Source organism: Mesitornis unicolor, unplaced genomic scaffold (genome assembly GCF_000695765.1).
Source record: "Mesitornis unicolor isolate BGI_N332 unplaced genomic scaffold, ASM69576v1 scaffold8220, whole genome shotgun sequence".
Lineage (NCBI taxonomy): Eukaryota > Metazoa > Chordata > Aves > Mesitornithiformes > Mesitornithidae > Mesitornis > Mesitornis unicolor.
The window spans coordinates 25,612-46,992 of record NW_010158907.1 but is presented as its reverse complement, the minus strand read 5'-3'; the positions used below and the strand labels follow the sequence as shown (position 1 = coordinate 46,992).

General features: G+C 42.1%; 1 protein-coding gene across 1 annotated transcript in view; it reads right to left on the bottom strand.

The window, feature by feature from the left end:
* Positions 1 to 345: 345 nt before the first annotated feature.
* KCNJ6 (potassium inwardly-rectifying channel, subfamily J, member 6) overlaps positions 346 to 21,381 on the bottom strand; it is a 39,823-nt gene continuing 18,787 nt past the window's right edge. The window contains exon 2 of the mRNA XM_010184925.1: positions 346 to 671. Within this exon, the coding sequence (XP_010183227.1) occupies positions 346 to 671 (326 nt within the window). The remainder of the gene's footprint in view (positions 672 to 21,381) is intronic.

Here is a 21,381-nt window from a genome sequence, read left to right as displayed (position 1 = left end):
TAAATCCCTTGTAGATATTCCCATTGCTTTTGTTTTTTTGTTGTTGATGTAAATAAATCTGGAGGTCTGAACTCAGAGAGGTGCCAAGGAAGCCAGCAGTTATTACCAGAGTGGAGATGGAGATTCCACCATCGATAATGGGTATTGCAGCTTTAACCCATGCCTTTGCTTAGTCTGTGAATCTCTTGAGTTTGAATTGGGCAGGTAGATATTTTGCATCATTGTATTTGTTTTCCCAGAATTAAGAATAACAAGGAGGGAAAAAAAGGCGTGTTGGAGAAAGGAAAGGGCAGCAAAGAGGGAGAAGATAAAGGAGGTGGTGTGGCCTTCATGCCTCCACTGGTTCTACACTTTGGACTCATTCTCCAAGTTGGCCACATCACCGTTTCTTTCATTTTGGTCTTCTTGATTCTTTTCTTCCTCTTCAGTTTCCAGCTCAGCATGCTGGTCCAGCTTGCTGGAAACAGACCACGTCAGGGGCAGGTCTGCTCGGCTGGCCATCTCTGCCAGCTCTTTGGCACTGTAAACTGGTGTGTTGGTCTCATACGTTTCATGAAAACTGTTGTAGTCAACTTCATAAAATCCGTCCTCCAGAGTGAGGACAGGGGTGAAACGGTAACCCCACAGGATCTCACTTGTAATGTATGAACTTCGAGCTTGGCAGGTCATTCCTGTAACAGAGGAAGAAAAAGTGCTGTAATGAGGACCCACTGCTTTCCCAAACCCTTGATTATTTATTCGTACAGGCAGAGAAGTGTTTGTAAAAAGACATATGCCAGAAAAGAAATTGGTTTGACATCATATGAGTTTGAGTTTATAAAGCAATTTTACAATGTGTAACCTATTTGACGCTCTTTCCTTCCGTGCATGTATAGAATAAGTGGTCAGTCTGTGGACAAAGATTAACGTTTCTTTATTAAATACAGTTCTTCTTCCTGTATTTCATCAACAAGTAACTCACCTGCTGACGAGTCTCAGTTTGAGAGCGTACCTGACTTGCATCATGCCATCCTTTGGTTCCCTGGAGTCCAACAAATCCTCACTGCCACGTCCAGCAATTGCCCAGGCTACCTGAGGAACTTACACAAAAGCTTTTTTCTGCTGGAGTCAGTTCCTGAGCCTGTGATCCATAGGTTGATTTGGTTCCCCTAAAGGTTGGAGCCACCTTTAGTTATGCTGCTTTGAGGTTTGGACTGGTGACCAGTGCACAAACATCAGCAAAACTCCTGAAGGACGTTGTGATAGTGTGTGATGCTGAATTCAGGTAACTGGGACTAACTTCTTTGTTACCTTCCCTTTACACCTCTGCTGATCCTCACTCTAGGAGATGCTATAGGGCAAAAAAAATCTTTAAGATACTATATTTTTTTGTTAAGAGGCATGGAGAGAGGCAGCTGTTCCAAGCTCAAAGTGTAGTCCAGAGTGTCCTCTGGATGAAGAAACACCTGGCCATGGCAGGGACCTGTGACTTGGAGAACCTGCCCCATCTCAGACAGACAACTCAGGAAAACACTACAATAAAATATTAATGCTCAATAGTGGAAAGGGAAACCCAGGTGACCAGGAAAAGGGTCAGAAGAAGTGAATTGAAGAGGCAAAAACATGCTGCCAACTAAATGGGAGTACACGGAGAGAATGTGATGGTTTTCCTTTAATTATTTGCACATTACTAATTATGTATTACTAAGCAAACATCAGCTAAAGAGTGTATGTCAAGTACTTGGCAAATAATGATACATAACTCCTGGGCAAGCCTGCCACACATCAGTTATTTAGAATGTAATAATAAATAATTAAAATGGTTTAATTTTGGGGGGTACAAATGACAATCTGTAGAAGTGCACATTATTTCTCTCTGCTGCTGGCATCACATCAAGTCACATGGAGAGTCTCAGGAAGAGCAAACGTCGGTAGTTTAATGTCTCCAATCTTTTTGAGGGCTGTGCAAACCCCTCTAGAGAATTCTGCCCTCACTCTCTTGAGCCTCCTCTCCAAGCTCAGATAACTTGTTTCTGATGGGTGAAAATTGCTGTTTCTTGGTACTCTTTCTTTTTCACTGATAACGTTATGTTTGGAAAGGCATTTACCAGCTGTTACCGCACTGTGGTACTTCAGCACTTCTCCCTCATTTCCCTCTGCTTACTGCAGCACCTCAGACCGTGCGGGGGGGTGACTGTCAGGGACAGCTTTAGCATGAAAACGGCTGCGCTGTACCTACCTGCTACAGCCAGGCAGAAATGGGACCATACTTCTACTGTGCTTACTGATCTTAATTTGTCGTTCTTTCTGCCTGATAGAAATACTCAAGCCTTCATTTTTCTCAGCTTTGCAGGACAAGGCATGTGTTGCATTTCAATTTTCAAGTAACGGACAAATGGGAATATAAAGACCTTACCATTTTTCTGTTCATTTCACAGGTTGGAAGGGCTGAAGAACACAAAACCATATGACAAAATCATCTCCTGTGAGATGGGCAAGTTTTAGTCTAAAGGAGACCTTTTTCCCACAGAATGACAGAGGGCAACTTGGCAGCTCACAGAGCACTATATATATGAGAAACACAATAGCTGTGTGGCAGCTTCCCCAATGGGACATTTGATTTTTGAGGTGCTCTTCAGGGCAGACCCAGCAGTGTGGGTGCAGTGTTTGATAGGGTCACCCTGCCTTGGGAAGAAGGCATTGTTAGGCTGGGGTCAGAGAGGGCCAGCAGCATCCAGTGCTGTTGCGGGGTCTCCTCCGATATCTTGGGCATCCTCTGGGCTGGTCTCCTACCAGCTCCTTTGCTGCTCCTTGGTGGCATGCAGAGACCAATGACCCCTGGATGGGCTTCCCCAAAGGAGTGTGCCATTCCTAAGACTCATGTGTTTCTAATTCCTTTTACTGTTGCTAAAATTTAACTTCAAAATGAGTGAGACATTTGGAGATTTCATTACAAGGGCAATGAGATTAGATGATGATGATGATGATGATGATAATAATAATAATAATAATCCCTTGACGTCTCTTTGAAACAGTATTACCTTCCTGTGCTTGGACCCCATGCTCAGTGGTTGGAAACCACTGCTGCTGCTTTGGTTGGAAAAATTAATTTGACTGGTGGGAAAGAGGGAAGCAATTTTCTGCAGAAGTTGAGAAGATGAATTGAATTACGTTAGAGTTACAGCTCATTAAAAGCAAACCCTCATCTGAAATTTGGACCTGTCTCAGTTTTTAATTTAGTCTCCTATTCAGCAGTGATTTAATACCTGTTTGTCTTCCACAGCTAGGCAAAATACTTTCAGAACTAGAATGAAAGAATTAGGATTTTTCAAGCAAGCACGTTGAAATCAAGAAAAAGACTAACTAGTGAGGGACGTGCATATGTGAGGGATCTTATTATGCTCTTTAAAGTTTTGAGAAAACTAATACAGAAAAAAAAATTGTAAGTGGATCACAAGGATTCCAGATTAAAATGTGCCATAGTTGTGGACAACCTCAAAGTGATTGCCAGTGTGCCTGTGTGGCTCTGGAAGAAGAACAGAGCAATTTTGGCAGTTCTGCATTGTGCAGCTTTACCAGCCTCTGCCTGTGCTGGCTCAGAGGTCTTTCAGCTCTGAAGTCAGCAGAGCTTCTGAACTGTCTTTTCTGCATTTAAGCCCTTGTCATATATTATGGTCTAATTTACACGTTTCATTATACTCCAAGGTTTTAATTGTCCAGTAAAGGGAAATGTGACTTCTATTACTTGTTGTAAGTTCTGAACATGCACTTGGTTGACAGGGGAGGCTGCGTCTTGAGGGAGGGCATTCTATGCTTTAGGTTTCCAAGTGTTGCATTATTTATTCAATAATTGTGTGGTTTTTTTAATTCAGTAATTTTGTAGCCACAGATTCATTGCACAATAGCTTTAAAAATTATTGTAGTCTGACATTTTGACTAGTGTCTCATTTTAATTGGAACACTTCAGGGTAGATGAGAGCTGGGGAGCCTTTGGAGCTACTTAGCTCAGCATTAATTGGACTTTTTCAAAATAAGCTGGGAAATTAAGAGACACAAATAATTCATTCTAAATTAATTAAAACTATAACTGGAAGGAATGGCCTATTTAAGAAGCAGCAGCAGGGCACAATGAAAACCTTGAGGCTGGACTCTCAAGCCCTGCTGGGATGGGCATGGAGCGAAGCCGGGGCAGGGGGTGGTGATGGAGAAGCATTCCCACCGGGCTGGGCAGCTGCCTGCCCCTGCCCAACCCAGCACCATCTGTCCCCGCTGCTGGCGCGGGGGGATGGCAGCGGCAGGATTAGGTTGCCCTGCAGTGGGCTGGCACTTGCACCTGTTCACCTCACCGCATGCTGTATTTTAAATATGCTGTGAGCTGATGAGAACTCTGATGGTTGCCCTTAACTGCTGCCTCACTCCTTTAAACTTGAAGCCTTTTTAATGAGCGGTGATGAGCCTTCGTGTATGTTGCGGCTTTCTGTTAGGTCTTAATGACAGCGTTTCGGTCTGTTTGTTTTATGTTTGCACAGGCTTGGGAATTGCGACCGAGTATTGTGCAAATACTTGATTGCTGGGCAAGTTACCTAAGTAGTAAAATTAATTGCCATCTTGCATCATTGTGTGTTGTTTTTATTACGTTTAATGTTCAGTTAGAGCTTTGTGGGCTGTAACAAGCGTCATAAGAGCTGCCACTTCTCTGTGAAAGACACACACCATGGATACCATTCATATCACTCCCCCATCCCTGTTCTTGGGTCAGGGCTATGCAGAGTGAGTTGCAAGCTGAGTTTTGGTCCTTTTTTTATTGGGGGCAGAGGGGGGGCAATCTAAATTATGGAGATTGGGGGAAGGAGACTTTTATTTTGAGGCAGCCAAGCTAATGCAGCAAGATTTTTGTTGTTTTGCTTTCAAATGGGAACAAAAAAGGTTCTGCTGACAGTGCTGGGATTAGCTCCATGTATCTGAAATCAGCAATTAGTTACTTTGGGTAGTCTCGTTGCCATACAACGAGTGTGATTAAAACTTTAATTTATCCTCTGAGTGCTTATTATTCCCCTTCAACAGGTGACGTGAGCTGAGCTGCATAAAGACTCGAGCAATGCTGCAGAGTGAGGAGGAGCATGTGAGCAGGAGCCAGCTTGCTAAGTCACTTTCTACCTGCTTTGAACCTGACACAGAGCTAGGCTCCTGCCACAAGGTACCCGTGCTGGGATGGGGACGTTGTACAGGGCTTGGTCACGTCTGTAACATTACATGAAGAAGCTGGGACCATGTTCTGGTTCCTGTCCCCACGTAGGCTGCTGCTCTCCAGAACACAAGCTGCAGTCGCTCCCCCTGCCTGACTGGGAGTGTGGACACTATTTCAGTGTACCCCGTCAGCAATTTTCCTTGCAGCTAGAATGAAAGGTTTTATCAGGCTTAATGTTTGCACCATGCAGACTAAGAAAATGACAGAATAATTCCCCATAGCTGTTGCTGATATGCGGGTAAGGTTACAACCCCACCTTTGACTGATTAGAATTAATAACAAAGTTGATGCCACCTCCAGATTCATTACTCTTGAAAAGTCGCCCTGTGCAGTTATTTTGAGGTTACAGTTTGTTCATGCTGTCTACTGCTATTTAGGCTTATGCTCTGCACTGTCTTACAGTGCTACAAGGGTTTGGTGTGGTGACCCAGAGTGACTTGATGCATTTCCTCACAGCACACTTAATTTAAGATTTCGTGGTAGCTTACACAATAATATATTGTGTCATGCACTCTTACCATATATTACTTCACTTTGTGATGTGAGCCATCAAAAATAAAATGCTATTAAAAAGCCAGGGGGAAAAGGGTACTTCAGAATTATGGGATCAAATACATGTTTGGGCCAAAATACAGTGATTTTCAGCTCTAGGTCAGCCTACTGCAGATGGCACATAGCTACAGTCTCATTCAGCTTTTGTTTTACTCAAGGCAGTCTTTATTAGAACAGGACTTTTTATTTTAAAATTCCAACTCCTGTGATAAAAAAAAAAGACTCTAACTGAAATGAAAGGGACAAGAATTATGGCCCCTTATGGACTGCACCTTTTTGGCCGACAGCCACAATGTCAAGCCAATTTTGAGGTTCAGTGATCTCCTGCTGGCACATAGCAGAACAAGGTAGACTTTCTGCTGCACAAAATTGAATGGGATATCCTGAAAGAATGAACCCGTTTTGCAATCATCGCATGGGAAATCTGCTTCACAGTTCGGCCTTGAGTAAGACCTCAGCAGCAGAGACCTCAAGTGTGCACAGAAAACAATGGTGTCTCTATTTCTGGGGTGAGGGGAGTTTCACTGGTGTACAGGAGCACAAAGTTTGGTCTGGTGTCTCCAGCTGGGAGCTGAGACTTCCATGTGCACGTGTGATGTTCCTATTACATTGCTTTTACCCTGTCTTTATTCACAGCATCCTTTGCTGAGGTATCACAGTTGAGGTTTTTGAACCTTGTCAAAAAATGCATTTGTATCATAAGAAACCTTTTAAAAACAAAACCAAACATGTAGGGAATTCTCTGCCCCTTGAGGTTAATTCCTACAGCCTCTGTGTCAGTGCTCATGATAAAACTATTCTGCTGTGGGAATTATGAAGAAGGGGAAGGTGCTGACCCATAGCGTTCTAGCTGACTTTTGCACCTTGCCTGAGGCAAGGGCGAGAAGATGGGAGAATTTTACTTAAACACTGTAATGAAGGCACTAATATTGAGGTAATTATATGAATGTACACCTCCTGTCTGAAACTCCAGTACGGTGCTCAAAAACGCTACAGTGAATTTCTGGGTTTGGATCTGAGCATTGCTCCTGAGTTCGTTAAGTATCACGAAGCAGCGTCCTACAAGGGAGAGAGATGATCTCTGCTCGGGTGACCTTCTGGTCTCAAGTATATTTGGTGCAAGATTTGTCAGTCTGCTATTTTTAGTTATGAAGGAGAATGAGAAAGGAATGTGAGCTATTAAAAACAAGCAAAAGGCTAGGAGTCAAGAACTCCTGATTGATACCTTGGTTCTCCTGCAGACATTGTGTGGGCTTTGGCAAATTACCTAGCTTTGCTGGGTCTGTTTTATTGGTGTGCCACAAGAGACGTGCTGAGATTTAGAGGCAGTAGATGTGCTTGCAGTATGTTCTCTTCCTCATTTAGACTTTCACTGTCAAATCTGTACTAAACAGTACTCCCTGGTGTGAAAATGAGTGCCTCAAAAAAGAACAGGGATTTAGAATATTATCTCCATAGTGCCACCAAGTTATTGTCAGAAACATTCTGTATTAGTTAATTTGTTCTCTTTAATCAAGCTAAAAAAAAAAAAAAGAAAATAAGAAAAAAGTCATGTTATATCCTGAATTCACCACTTTTCTGTAAAGCCTGAAGTGTCAGTTGTCATTGCTGGAAAATGTAGCAAACACCATGCTGTGGTAACACATTTTCCCTTTTGTATTCGTGTACATCTGACAAGAAACCTGTGTTTTTTCAGTATTGAGTAAAAAATAAATATATATAACCTCTCATTCAGAGCTAGCAATGGGAAATTCCCAGGGATTCTGATAACTTGATTCAGATCACACCTGAAAATTGGGTGCTTATCTCATCCCGAGCAATATCTAAAGCTCTTGAAAGAAGTCAAAGCTGGAAGGGTGCCAGTGAGTATTTCAATGTATCTGTGTTTCGGTGTGCCCGGGAATCTCTGCACGACACCGTGATGTTGTGGGTTATGGATGGTGTGCGTGTCTTCTCTGTGTCCCAGCTACATTGCAGCATGGCCACTCCTGCCTCTGGTGCAGCGACTGGAGAGAGGAGCCTGTGTGTGAGTGGGAGAGGAAGGGAGGGGGGAACAGATGATTTTCTCTATAAGAATACAAGGAATTAACTTTCACTGGCTTTTTTTGTTTGTTTTCTTTTTCCTTTTTTAATGTTAAACCTGGTGCTTTTCCCCCTGTAAATTATTTGACTAATTTGTTATTTCTGTTTTTATATTTCTTCCTTAATCAGACCAAAAAGCCAATCACTATATTTGTAATTTTATGGCTTTGATCAAACACCATCTGTGAATTCTGATCAGAGGTCTTTGTGGTAGCTGCTGTCTTCATCTCACAGCTGATGATGGGACCAGGGACAAGCTCCAAATCAGAAAATGCAAGTTGCCATGGAGTGGGCTGGAGCGGCTGGCCTGGCCACCATCACCGGTAATAAAGCCACATCCCCCGTAGGAGAAGGCATATATTATTAGGTCACATTTGCAAGAGAGGTGAAAATGCATAGGAAATTGAGCTGGTGAGAACCAGTGGGACCTTCTGACACTCCAAAATCTCTCCCTTTCTTATCAAGATGAAAACAAATAACATGTATAAAAAAATTGAATTGATATTAAGTTGAAGTCTAAACAAAGTCTAACGTGGATGAGTCAAAGGATTCTGTTTTCATTCTGACTTCTTCAGATGTGATATATTGTACAATGCAGCATCTAAATTAGAAGAAGATGGGCATGTTTTAGACTTTTTCAAAACCTTAAAAAAATGCACATTTTTTTTTTTCCTTCAGTGGGAGATTTCAATGTCAGTGAAATGATATTTTCCAATGGAAGAATGCTGAGTTGGAAATGTTTGGTTTACTTGGTTAATATTTCTCATATCAGGAATTAAATATACTTCACTGAGTACTTTGTGTCTAATTTCTTGCTTTCTAACTGCATGCATAAGGTAGAAAAGCTTGTCTGAATCAGTCTCAAATGTGCTGCCACTTTTAGCTAACAGTACCACATACATTCTCAATAAACAGCTTCTCAAAGAGATGGTACAATTACTATTCAGTCAATATTTAACCTTCATTTAGCCTTATATTCAGGCCATGCCCAGCAAATGAAGCTGCCTGATATGTATGAATTTTAATAATTTTTTTCAGCTGTGCTTTTTTAAATGGATGATGATTACATTTTTCTGTCGACTAAATCTGTGGAAATTAATATATCAGATAATGCAGCGTCTGACCAGAGAGAGAAGCCTGTTCCAGAATTGGCACTCAGAGTCCTTGGAAACAGGAGACTCAGTTCGGTGAAGCTGGAACATGAAGTACCAAGATTTTGTACCCTACTCCGTGTTTGACTGTTGCGATACATTTATAGATTCAGCGGTTTCTCAGACATCAAATCAGCACCATGCAAGTGCTTTATTTCTCCTAGCAGATACCAGCACAGAAGGATAGAGGAGAATTTTGTTTTAAAGAAGCTGCAGGACACAGTTGTATCTTTGGTGGCTCTACTTTCAAAATGCAAAGTGCTGAGTAAACAGAAGACCTGTCCTGACCTTTGAAAACCACATTGCTATTAATCTGCAGGCTTCCTTCTAAATTCTGGCCTGCAGATGGGATGCTTTTCTCTGGCACGGAGTGCAGGCAGTCTGCCCCACTATTCCCTGACAAACAGCCGGGAGCAGGCAGCAAAGGCACTGGGCTCCAGCTGAGCCGCCTGCTGCTGCTGCCTCACCAGAGAAGGGTCTTGGCAGGGTTTTTTGCTAAACAGCACAACCTGGCCCATCAGGGTGGAGGAATGGCATGGAGCAGAGAGGATCCTAAGTGGCAGGGGGTGTGGAGAAGACCTCTAGAGTATATAAAGCTAATAGTCCTGTTCATGGTTTTGGACCTACCTATTTGTCTTGCTAGGTTGCTTCCACAACAGAGAGGATGATGAGTCAGCAAGGGTCACAGCCTTTGCGTGAGTTCCTGTTGGCTTTCCATTTCTTTTCCACACTCAAAAGTAGCATCTTTAATTCTTATTCCGGAGAACCTCAGGAAATATGTAATTCACACAAATATTCCAGTTTGGTTATGTTGGCATTTGAAAGCACTTTAGGTTCACTCTGTTTTATCACCTCTCTCCAGTCACTAGATTCACTGCTGCTGGGGAAAAACATCTCATAAAAGCACCAAGAGAGGAAAGGATGGAGGACACCAAGCTGCACACTGATGTGCAGTGATGCTGTGCCACAACTGGCTTCCTGCAGCATGATCTCAGGCTAAAGAAGCTAAAGGGAGTCTCTTTTTGTCCAGGACCTCTGAGTCCCCTGCCCTTTCTCTCACCTTTTATGAAGGGGTGGAGGGCTCAGGAAAATCTAGTTTGGGATAAAAGAGGGGTGAAGAAGGAGCTGCCTGAGCTGTTGCATTTACTCATCTTGGGGAAGAAAGCAGTAGAACAGTTCCTATTTTTCTCTCTTCTGCATAAACTCAAAGGCTAAATGAGACCAGCACCTCAGAAGCAGGTTCCTCTCTCTCCACTGCTTGCTGGGGAGGCAGAAGTTGGGAATGGGTCAGATACAAATCACAGGTAGGAAGTGAAGAAAACAAAAATACATCCTCTAACACTTCTAAACCTCACAGTTTGTTAAAACCCTATGTCCTTCTGAAAACTCCAGCTTTAAGGATCAATTTGGGTGGGAACTGCTTCTCCAAAATGTTCAGGCAAGATGCAATCACTTAGATGCACCTGCAGCCAACCTTCCAGGGCAGTGCCCATGGATGACATCAGTAGAGCTGGATGTTCTCTGGGTCACCTGCTTAGCTGCTGAGGATATAGACCCTAAATGCATTTGGCCTTGGAAAGTGGTTGTTTATGTGAGAGCTTTTCCAAGACGGCCAATCTTATGTGGAAAAACACAGCTACCTGCTATATTTGGTCCGTGCTACATGATGCACAGCACTCTTGGAACCCTCTTGAGGAACGTGTACTTATCACACAGTAGTTATCAGGACTGAGACTAGAACAAGGCATGTTTGGGCACTGCTGAGATCCCGTGTTAGCATTAATGTCAAAGGATGGCTGGGAGAAAAACTTCTTTAGTTGGAATGGTGCTTACTATGAAAGAAGCATTTTCTGTAATGCCTTGTAGCTGCTGCACACTTGTGCTGTCATCACTGTGAGATAAATGTTTAATTAAAATATATGTGTGATCTATTTCACCTCTTGCTGTGCAGACTTCTTAAATACGTAATTTGAGTCTGCATGTGTGGATGGCTTTTGTTTCTCCTCTTAAAATACTATTTACAAAGAGAACAGAACATCCAAGGTTTGCTCTGTCCTGAACTTAAAGCTTTTTATAAAAATGTCACATTTTACTGTGGAAATGTTTGTGAACCCAGGATTAAAGACAAAACAGTGTGAACATGCAGCTTGGCATGCTGTAAAATAAGGAAGATCACTAGCTTTTTGACAACAAAATCTGTGAATCACCCACAAAGTATTCTGATGGTTGTTCCTAGGTTTGTGGCTAATGGCATTGCTGAAGCCTAGTTTAGCTGTTGTGAAATGAGAGAAGGAGATGAAAGAGACTTCAGGATAAAGCACTTGTTTCTGCCAGAGAGATATTGGTGAGAAGCAGTGTTTGGGAATGCAGCATAAGTAAAGAGAAATTATTTTCTATCCAAAATCATTTTGATGTTTTGTAAGCAACAGAGCATTTCAGTGGGGTTGCCTGGACAATTTCATAATGCTGCATCCTTTTAGGTGGGCTGTAAAACAAGTTAAACACTGGTAGGTGGTACTTGCTTTTAGCAGAGACATCTTGAAGAAATCAGTTTTGCTAAAGATAGTAGAGATGTTTCAGAGATTATATTTTTTATTTATATATCACCCAAAAGAGCCCCCAGAGAAGTGGTGTGGAGGTGGTCTGTGGTTTTCAGAAGAAAGCTCTAAATCCTGACAGCAGAGCTGAACCCATTTGACAAGGCCAGCTATAACCGCATCAGCCTACAAAAAGTAGCTGGGCACAGGGATGTGTGAGAGCTGGATCGGTCCAGCTCTGCAGCACTGGCTGATAACAGCACAGCTTCTTTCTGGTTCTTCAGTCAAGTGAACAAGCAAGCAGACCTTTCTCTGGACATTTTGCATGAAGCTCAGCTCCCTGGCGATGATGTCCTTTGCTGACAGTAGTGGGACCTGTGCTCAATTCAGCTGCCAGCTCCTCTTCTCTTCTCTCTGGTGGCTTAAAGATGGATCTGGCCCTCGCCCCATTCCTGTTGCTGTGACCTGTTGGCTGTATAACCCCTGGGAGGGGGAAGAATTTTGTTCAGATGTTTTGAAGCCTGTCCCTGGTTTTACAAGTCTTCAGCGTAAGAGCGGAAGGGGCTCAGTGCTGCGGTCCTCTCTGAAGAACCCTCATGCTGTACGTGACCCAGAGCTAACTTACCTGCTCTGGGAGGAGGAGGAGGAGGAATATCTGGACTAATTTTGCTAGTATTTCAAATGATGGGTTTGGATAATAGGCCTTATATCCCTTTCATTTTCTTAATGGGAATGAATTTAAGAAACCAAATATTTGTTCATTCTACTATTTAGTATGATTCATCAACTCCTTTATAAAAATCTTTTTAAGGGATACACACTAAGCTTAAAAATTAATGTAATAATAATAGTTTTTACTTAAAATTTAAATTAAGTTTATTGATTCAGCTATTCTCTTTATCATAACAAAAGATTCAGCCAATGCCAGACTTCATACATCTCTGATTTTTTATGAACTTTTGCAGATCTTCTGGCAGTTATGCAAAGAAAATCATCTGCACTGTTAAAATCCTCCTACTGAATAGCAAGTGGGTTTTGATTTTTTTCTTGTTTTTAATTCAGTTCATAGGATGAGACTTATTAAGTTGATGCTTTCAGGTTAATAATACTGGCTACCTGTCAACTTTAGCAGCATATTTTTGAAATACAGGACTGAGCAAAAACTCACTGCCTCAGGGAATGAGATGCAAAGTCTTTCACTTCTGAAACACTATTTAATATTCAAGTTATGTGAAAATTTGTATCTGTATTTTACCTGCTTGGCACCCTGTCTGATAATAGGTACTATTAATATACCTGCTAGTAGATCTATGACCATTTTAGAAAAATTAACATTTCTCTTGGTTTTAATTGACTTTGGTTTTATTTGAGGTGGTGAGGAAGAAGCTGATTCTGATCTTTAATTACTGCCTAGCATTTAGCAATGAGTCCAATAAAGGAGAAAAGTAGCAGTAGAGTTGGGATTTTAGGAAAGCTTCAGCACTACTCTCCCGATATTTCTATTCTGGGAAAAAACCAGGAACAACACATTTCAAGCTCTAGGCTTTTCAATCTAGCACTTTTCTCAATGTCTGAATTCATTTAAAGGGGGAAAGAAAGAAGCAAAAACCCAGCAAAAAGATATTTTGCTCTATTTCTTCTTCATGTATTGTAAATATTTAAACTGTTTCTGCGAGGAACATAGACAAATCAATCCATAGAATATGTGTCTGATTTTGCCTCAAATATTTCTAACTGGTGATGAAGCAGAGAAATTGAGTTTATTTGACACGTGCATCTCATCTATGGAAGCAACAAAGCGTCATTAAGACTTCTTAGCACCCCAAAATTCTGCTTAGTTTTACAATATTTATCTCAGCTGGTGCAAAAAAATAGTTGTTTTAGTAAGGAAAAAATAATGGGCTTGAGAAGAGGTGGCTAGGTGTGTTCTAAGTTGTCTGAGGAAGCAAGGAAAAGATGGAGCTCACACTCAAAACTAGACAGTTCCCAGAGAAGAGGTACCTAAGGTAGCACAGAGGAGTCCAGAAACAAAATGAATGAGTTTTTGAAGCAAGAAGCACCGTGTATAAAAGCCTGGATAATGTTTGTTTTTTCCTAAGGAATTTGTGTTCAACACTGAGGATGGGCTTGATGTCCAGTGAAGATGCTAAGCTTTTTCTCCTGGAACAACAATCACAAAGCACTTGTTTGGCAAAGCTTGGTGGGTACACAGGGGAGAGACTGGTCCAGTCCTCCCTGGCCATGGGCACTTGAGTGCTTTCAGTTTTATTGCTGTGGGTTTCATTCCTCTATAGCAGTCATGAGGTGGCACTCTTCTACCAGAAGAGATAACTCACAAAGATTTCAAAGTGTGCATATAACTAAACTGAGAAAAAAGAAGCAATGCCAGGAAAATATCGTTGAGAGATTATTGCAAAAGTTACTTGCGCAATGCCTGGGCAGGCAGAAGACACCACTGGGATGCTGAGTGTCTGTGGCAGGAATGTGGTATTTGAAGGAGACAGATACCTTGCTGAACTCTTTCTGAGCTAGAGGTTAGCAGCTTACTCCGTTTTCTTCTGACTCCCATAGAGATTTGAGGCATTTCTGCACACCAGCTGCAGACTATATTCTTCTTCATGACAAGCACAATTACACAGTCTCTTTCTTGCAGCTTTTATTACTGCTGCCAGACCACCGCTAATTTGGAGCACTGTGTTGATATATGCTTTGTACAATGAGCAAAACTGGACATCCTTCACTCTGATGATATCCTGCCTCTCAGAGAATAAACTAGACCAGGCTCCCAATTTCAAATGGTAAATGGGGATAAAAATGAACCTAGGCATTGCTGGCCAAAGAGATCTGTCTCTAACGTTGCATACGAGTGTTCAACATGAGGTTTAAAAAGCATATGCCATAGCAAATGGAAAGCACAGTATCAGATTCAAGTCTCAGTCAGCAGCAGTTCAAACCACAAGGATTTTCCGTCGGGATATAGCTATTGCAGACCTGACTCAGATCTCCACAGTTTTACACTTCCATGGGATACTTGCTAAGTCCTAAGCAATCTAGCAGATGTCTGCTTGTGAGGCAGCATCCCCTGCCTCCTGCTGTGTTCCTAAGGCATGCTTAACCTCCAGGATGGGAAAGAGAAATAAAACTTGGCATGCTCTATTTGAAAGTTTCCTGACCCCTTCTCTTCATGCTTGTGGTCAACCAGGCTTGGGCAGTAGGGAAGCTCAGGAGTGGCTTTAAAGCTATCAGGGTTTCCTTCAAACAGTAGCAATCACAATGCCTGGGGGGAAAAATGCAAGTTTTTGGAGACAAAGCAGGCTGAAGAAGAGGATGTGAGTTTGGCAGGAATTCAAGAATTGAAGGAATGCCACATCCAACCAGCTCTGTGCCATGCAGTGAGCCCTTCTCTCTCCTCCCACCATGACAAAAGCTTTCCCTGGCTGCCAAATGGATTACACTACTACTGCCTTCACTTTGTAGTTACTGCAGGCAGAGATTTTTTTTAACCAGAGAGATAAAAGAAGCAAAAACTCTGCGCAAGGCACTTTATTATCTAACTAAACCTGGGAGATGCTTCTGGGACAGGTGACAGATCGATAGGGCCACCTTGGCTTCTTCCCCTTGCTTCTCCTCTTGGCCCAGCTGAGGATCTGGGCCCTGATATGAGCAAGTGTTCATCACTGACGCTGAGCACCTGCCTGGATAATCTGAGATCAGTGCAGGCAAAGCTGTCTTCAAGACTTTTTTTTCTTTTTAATCACACATTGCTAAAAAAAAGAAGAAAAAACCTGATTGCTTACTCCCAGCATGGATGTGAGTACTGGAAATGCAGTGAAAAATGTAGCTGCATGCCAAAAAGCCCAAACCCTGACATTACACATTGCTTTAAGAAGCAACTACAGAACTGAAATACGCTGGGTCCTATGTGCATAGAACTTTAGCTGCTACTCATTCGATACAACCTGGATAATTTGCTTCTTGTGTTTCCTATCCATTTTTAAATCACATTTTATTCTGGTTCTGCTGGAAATGGAGGTCAGTACTAATACAACAATACAAGAGCAGAATGCATTATGCCAGTAAGTTTATAACAGAATCCAGAAGTCCAGCAGAGAGCAGATTACTGAGATGCAGAAAGGATAGTACTATCCTTTAGTAATGTTTGACTCTTATTTCTCAAGACTTTCTATTGGAAAGTCTCAAAGGAAGTGAAATACTATTATTTTTGTTTTACCAATGGGGAAATTGAGGTAGAGAACAGTGACTTGCCCTGAGACCTCACAGAAGGTGTGTAGCAAAGAAATACTACTGTGGTGAGGATACATGTATCTTGATAGTCATTTAGAGGCATGCTGGCTATGTGCTGTCCTTTGAGATGAGCCAGGAGGATTTTTTTGGCCTAAAGCACTGCTACAGTTTTCATGAAGAGCTAGTGTTTTGGAACAGCATTTGGTTTGTTTTTCAGATCCTGTTATTTCAACACAAGATAATCTTCCGCTCATGACCAAGGTCTCAGCAGAGCTCAAAACCTTTCCTAAGACCATGTCTCTCCTCTGCTTTAAGCAGAGCAGAGTGTGTATGACAAAACGGGAGAGTTTTTTTGGGAACAAAAGGAAGATGAGATGGATCACATAATGGAATGCAAACATATTTTTGTGGAGTTGCAATTGTGCTTCCTCAGCCTTTTCCTGTTGTCTGTGCAATGGAGCTCTCCCCCTCTTTTAATTGAAAATGAAGAATTTCTAATATCAGAATAATAGAGATTTTGCCCACGGGTGCTGTGATAACATGAGGCTGTGGCACGCACGCACACATGCACACACACACAGATATGTAGAGATGTATAGAGATACTGAGATCAGCGATTTTGCAGTTCCCCTATACCCAAAATAGCAAATCCTTGATGTGTGAGCTCTGGAAATCCTCAGTCCCTTCAAATGCTTAATGGGATAGATTGATTATCATCAAATGAAAATTACTTCTGCCGTATGAGAAGGGGAAAAGAGAATTTAACTGGCAGCAGTGAGAAGACAATTAACAGACTTCAGAGAGTCACTGGAACAGTTAAGCTGCTGTTACAAGAAAATAACTGGGAAATGATTGATAGATCAGGCTATTAAAAGCGTATGGTGAAACTGAACAGAAAATTATCACAAAATAATGTGGTATGATGAGATTAAATCAGCCAGCACAATAGACGAAGCTCTGTTGCACCATCATGGTGAAGAAATATTTGGGTTTTATAGTTTTGAGAAAGCTTAATGGCATTCCCTTCCTCTCCCTCCACACAAAAACATTTGTAGTGCATGAAGCTTTACTTGATTTCTAATTTGGGAAAATGCTGTATGAAAACTCATAATTCTTTTTATGCACTGTTTACCAGAGTAGTATTACACATTTTGGCTGCAAGAAAGCCCTGTAATAAATGATAGCTCTTTCAGCCTGTTGGCAGTATATGGTCCAGCCATCAGTCTTGTAAATGATCTCATAACCATTGAAAAGTTGAAATAATTTGGAACTGTGGCTTAACACATTATTAATCACAGAGCAAAGGGTTTGCTCTGGTTTCACCAGGCATACTAATATAAAAAACCCCTGTGATCCTCTCAGATGACAGCACAGGGATAAAAGCGCAGCTAATCATATGCTGCTCCCCTGATTGAATACAGGCTTCAAGCCCAGTATTTCAGGGAGCATTCCTCAGAGTTTGGTCAAGTATGAGGGCTTTCATTTAACAAATCCCTTTATGAACTTGGCCAGGTTGTTAGTGTGTCAATGTGTGTGTGTGTGCGCGAGTGAAGCAGCAGCTGATTAATATCTCATTCACTTTCCTGACTGATGAGAAACAGATATATGATATGGTCCCCTCATGAACTGAGTGCTCTAGCTGTGATGTGTGCCTTTTGGACAAATCAGTGATCCCATTTCTGCAGGCTTTCAACCAGCCAGATGATGGGTCCAAAGGCAATGACAAGGTGATGGGCCAATCCAAGATTCACAAAAGTCTAAATTATCTTCTTTCTGCATTGCTTGGCTTTTGGAAGAGAATGATTTAAGTCTGGATGAGAGTGGGTTGCAAAACTATCTATAGGAATGGGGTTGCTCTTCAGGTTCTCTTGCCTTTGGGGAATTTCTTCAGTTTTTTTGTGTGATTGCTGGATCACATAAATGCTTCTGAAACCAAGAGTGGTAGCATTTATGGGGTGACAACAAAAGAACTAATTCAAAGGAAATCAGCCCAAGGTAATGAAGATGTAATGACTGGGGTTATTCATAACTAAAAGGTATAATTCAGCTTCATGAACTATGCAATACCTAGCAACAATACCACATCAGCTTTCCACTACATACAGTGCCACATTCAAACCAGATCAGGCTGGCTTGCTGCTGTTTGGGTTATTGTTGTACCTTGAACTCAATTGCTGTGAACAAATATCTCAAAAGAAGGAGCACAATCAGAACCTGACACTGCAAAACTACTGAATAATGCTGTAGCTTGCAGGTCTGTTGCTAAGAGGAGAGAGATGGAGATTAAGATGGCAGCTGTGGAAGAAAATTCACTTTGCAGCCTTTATACACTGTCATATTTAAGAGAGAAAGCTACAGGTGTAACTGATGAGGTATGATGCTTTAGAGGAAGACAATTTGGATTTGCAAGAAGCCTTGAATGTCTTGTTTTCCCACAAGCATTGTCACCTCCCTTGGTAAGCTAATTTTAAAAGTTAATGGACTAGATCCTTTGCTGTCCTAATGCTGCATTGTACTCATTCAGTGGTGTGAAGGAGCACTGAACAGTCTCCTTCTGTTGCTGGAGGTTTTCCCCGATCCGAGGGAACGGCTCGGCAATATGTGTCATCCAGAAGGGATTTTCCACGAGCCCTGATATGTCTGAAGTAAAGACTTCTGGGGAAGAAGTGGGATGAGAAGTGTAACCATATACCTGGATTCTGAATGACTACTGCTTTAGGGCTGTAGGCTGACAGCAAAAATAATTTTACAAGCTACTGATAAAGCAAATATTCCCAAGACTGGAAGAGCATTGAAAGACTCCAAGTGGTGTTTTGTATTGCCACCGGTCCTTCACCCAATCAGCAGATGCAGGTCCCTGCTACTTTTGACTGGGTACTTGGAAGGAGGCATGAAAAATAGTGAGTGATAAATTATTCCTTGCGATTTGTTTCTTCAGCTGTGCTGACTAAAGAGCCAATTCCCTTTTTTGTGTGAGTTACGCCTGCTAGCGTGGGTGCACACCGCACTGAGTTAGGCACCATCTGATCTGGGACTTGCGAGGGGATGCTGACCCAGTGGGGCACCAACACATCCACGGTGCAGTCAAAGGGGAGTGAGAGTCAAAGTCTAGTGCTGGGTGTTGCACCACCTACCCAAATCCTGCAATGCATCCACTTACTAACTCCATACTTACATGATCCAAACCAGAGATTTTCGAAGGTTTTTGTAGATACCCTGAAAACCACAGAGTGCAACAGCAATGATGTCCGTTAAAACAGCACCAACTGTGATAACGTTTGACAGAAAGGAGGCTGGCAGAGAGCAGTAACAGCTTTAGCTGGCCAGTGTTTATCTGCTGTCTTAAGTCAGTCTGACTCCAAGCCAGAGTGAGACAGTGAAAGGTGGACTGATTGCATGGATTGAGCCCCAAGCCCCACTCTGTTTGCCTCACTCTTCTGATGAGAATACAAGCCCCCAGTTAACCAACATGAGCAGGGCATCTAAAAAAGGAAACAGCAGTGAATAGGCAATCAGATTGGTCACTGTTACAACTTGATGCCATAATTTAGAAAGAGTTTGAACTTTCTGCTCCTTAATTCTGTCATGATTCAAGAGCCTAGAGAGGCTCCCTGCTCTTCTGATTCAGACTGGTTGTTTTCCACACAAGAGCTTGAGGTTATTGTTGCTGCTATTTAGTGGAATGAATGATGTTGTTGGAATGAGTCTGAAACCAGAGATTTGGACAGGCCTTAGCACAGCTGGTGGTTCTCCGTCATTTCAGGCAAATGGACTGACATTGGGCCTAAATAGTCCCTCTTCATCTCCCACCTAGGCAATGCAATGCATTTTATCAGGGCATAAAACCATGGGTCCAATCCATGCCAAATGACAAAGCACTTCCAGGGACATCCCTTACCTGTCATTTGATCTCTACAGCAGGAATAAAAACCTGTGCTTATTTTCATAATGCTTATTACCTGAGACCAGAATAACTGTGAACTGTTTCCATCTTGGGCAAGAATGGTCAAAATGGTACTTTTCTGTTTTTACCAAGGCAAGAGACTGAGAAATAAACTCCAATGATGACTAAAACTCAGTAGTTTCCATCTGGAGTTCCAGACGGACATTTTTGACCTTGTCTTTTTAATACAAACACAGAAAGGCATGGATCAAAGATAAAAAAGAACCAGCCATCGCAACTGACACACACTTGTCCTGATGCAGAGAGGCTATGAACCACTCTGATGCATTTCAGTTGTGCTGCATAAAGTCTTTAGACACTGCAGCAGCAGGGATCTGTCTGAGAATGGGACAAAAAGGAGCTTCCTGGGTAGGTAGCAATGAGACCAACAGGGAACACTTCTTCCTGGGAAAAGCATCATTTGCTAAAAGAGCAGTGTTGTGGCAGTCAGGAAGGGGCTGTGGGAAACGATGCAGCACTGAGAAATCTGAAGTACAGAATAGCAACTGGTGTGGTCAAGAGCAACTTTTCTTTTATCCCAGGGTGCATGAGTTGCTGGACATGAGGCAAAAGGGAAGGTCTGAATTTTGTTTTTTGTTCTTAGTGTGCCAAGTGTGAAGTAGCAGAGGGTCAAGCAGTTGGGCCACCCATGAGTGAAGTGGATGGCTCAGTGGGACAAGCCCTCAGGGGTCATGAACACATAAGCAGGTGGGGTTGAGGGCTGATTCTTTGTTTTTCATTAGGCTTTGACACTCTACAGGGGATAAAATCTCTAGACTAACCCAAAGACTGCTGCTAACCCACTCCCATGCTGCACTTCCCTGAAGGACTGTCATGTAGGAGTAGTGAAGATAGCATCAAGGCTGAGCAAAAATGTTGTGTGATGGAAAACTAAAGCTGTAGAAAAGTGGCTGGCATAGGAGCAGACATGCTCCTGCTGTCTTTTAGGTTAGTTCAACTTCACAACATTTCACAGCAAACTTGAGAAAGACATTTTGATTCCAGAGATGTTAGTCTGAAATCTCGGTGTTTTATGGCAATCTGGAGAGGCATAACTCTCAGGGTGTACCTGTAGATTGTCAGCATCAGAACACAACCTAGAATATGAATAACAATAGCTGGAGAAGTTTTGAACTATGCACATCAATGTGAGCTACAGGAGCAGAGCAAGTTTCACAGATTCAGCAAGGATGTGCCTGAATTGTCTGTGTCCTGAGCCATTCTGGTCTCGGTGTTGGTAACACTCCTGCTACCCATTGTACAATTCGGCATTTTGAGGTGTTGAACGCAGGTAAATCTGAGTTGAATATAAATCTGACCTCTGTGTGTGGCAGATCTGCCTTAAGGGAGGGCAGTGGGGAATATAAGAAAACTTTCTCTACTTTTTCCTTTTTTCTATTATTTTCTCTTTTTCTCCTTGTCAGAGAATGACAGGTACCTGTATGTCAAACTGACACACCATCAGGCATAATTTTGAGCTTAATGAAGACCGTAATTTGATTAAGGTTAACTCTGACAGGTTTCGAAACAATGGCAGTGTTTTAAGACTGAACCTGGAAGATTTCATTCATTATTAGTGTAGGTGCTGCATAATACAGTTTTCATAAGCCTTTCTTACTATAGCAGCTGGAACAACCCACCATC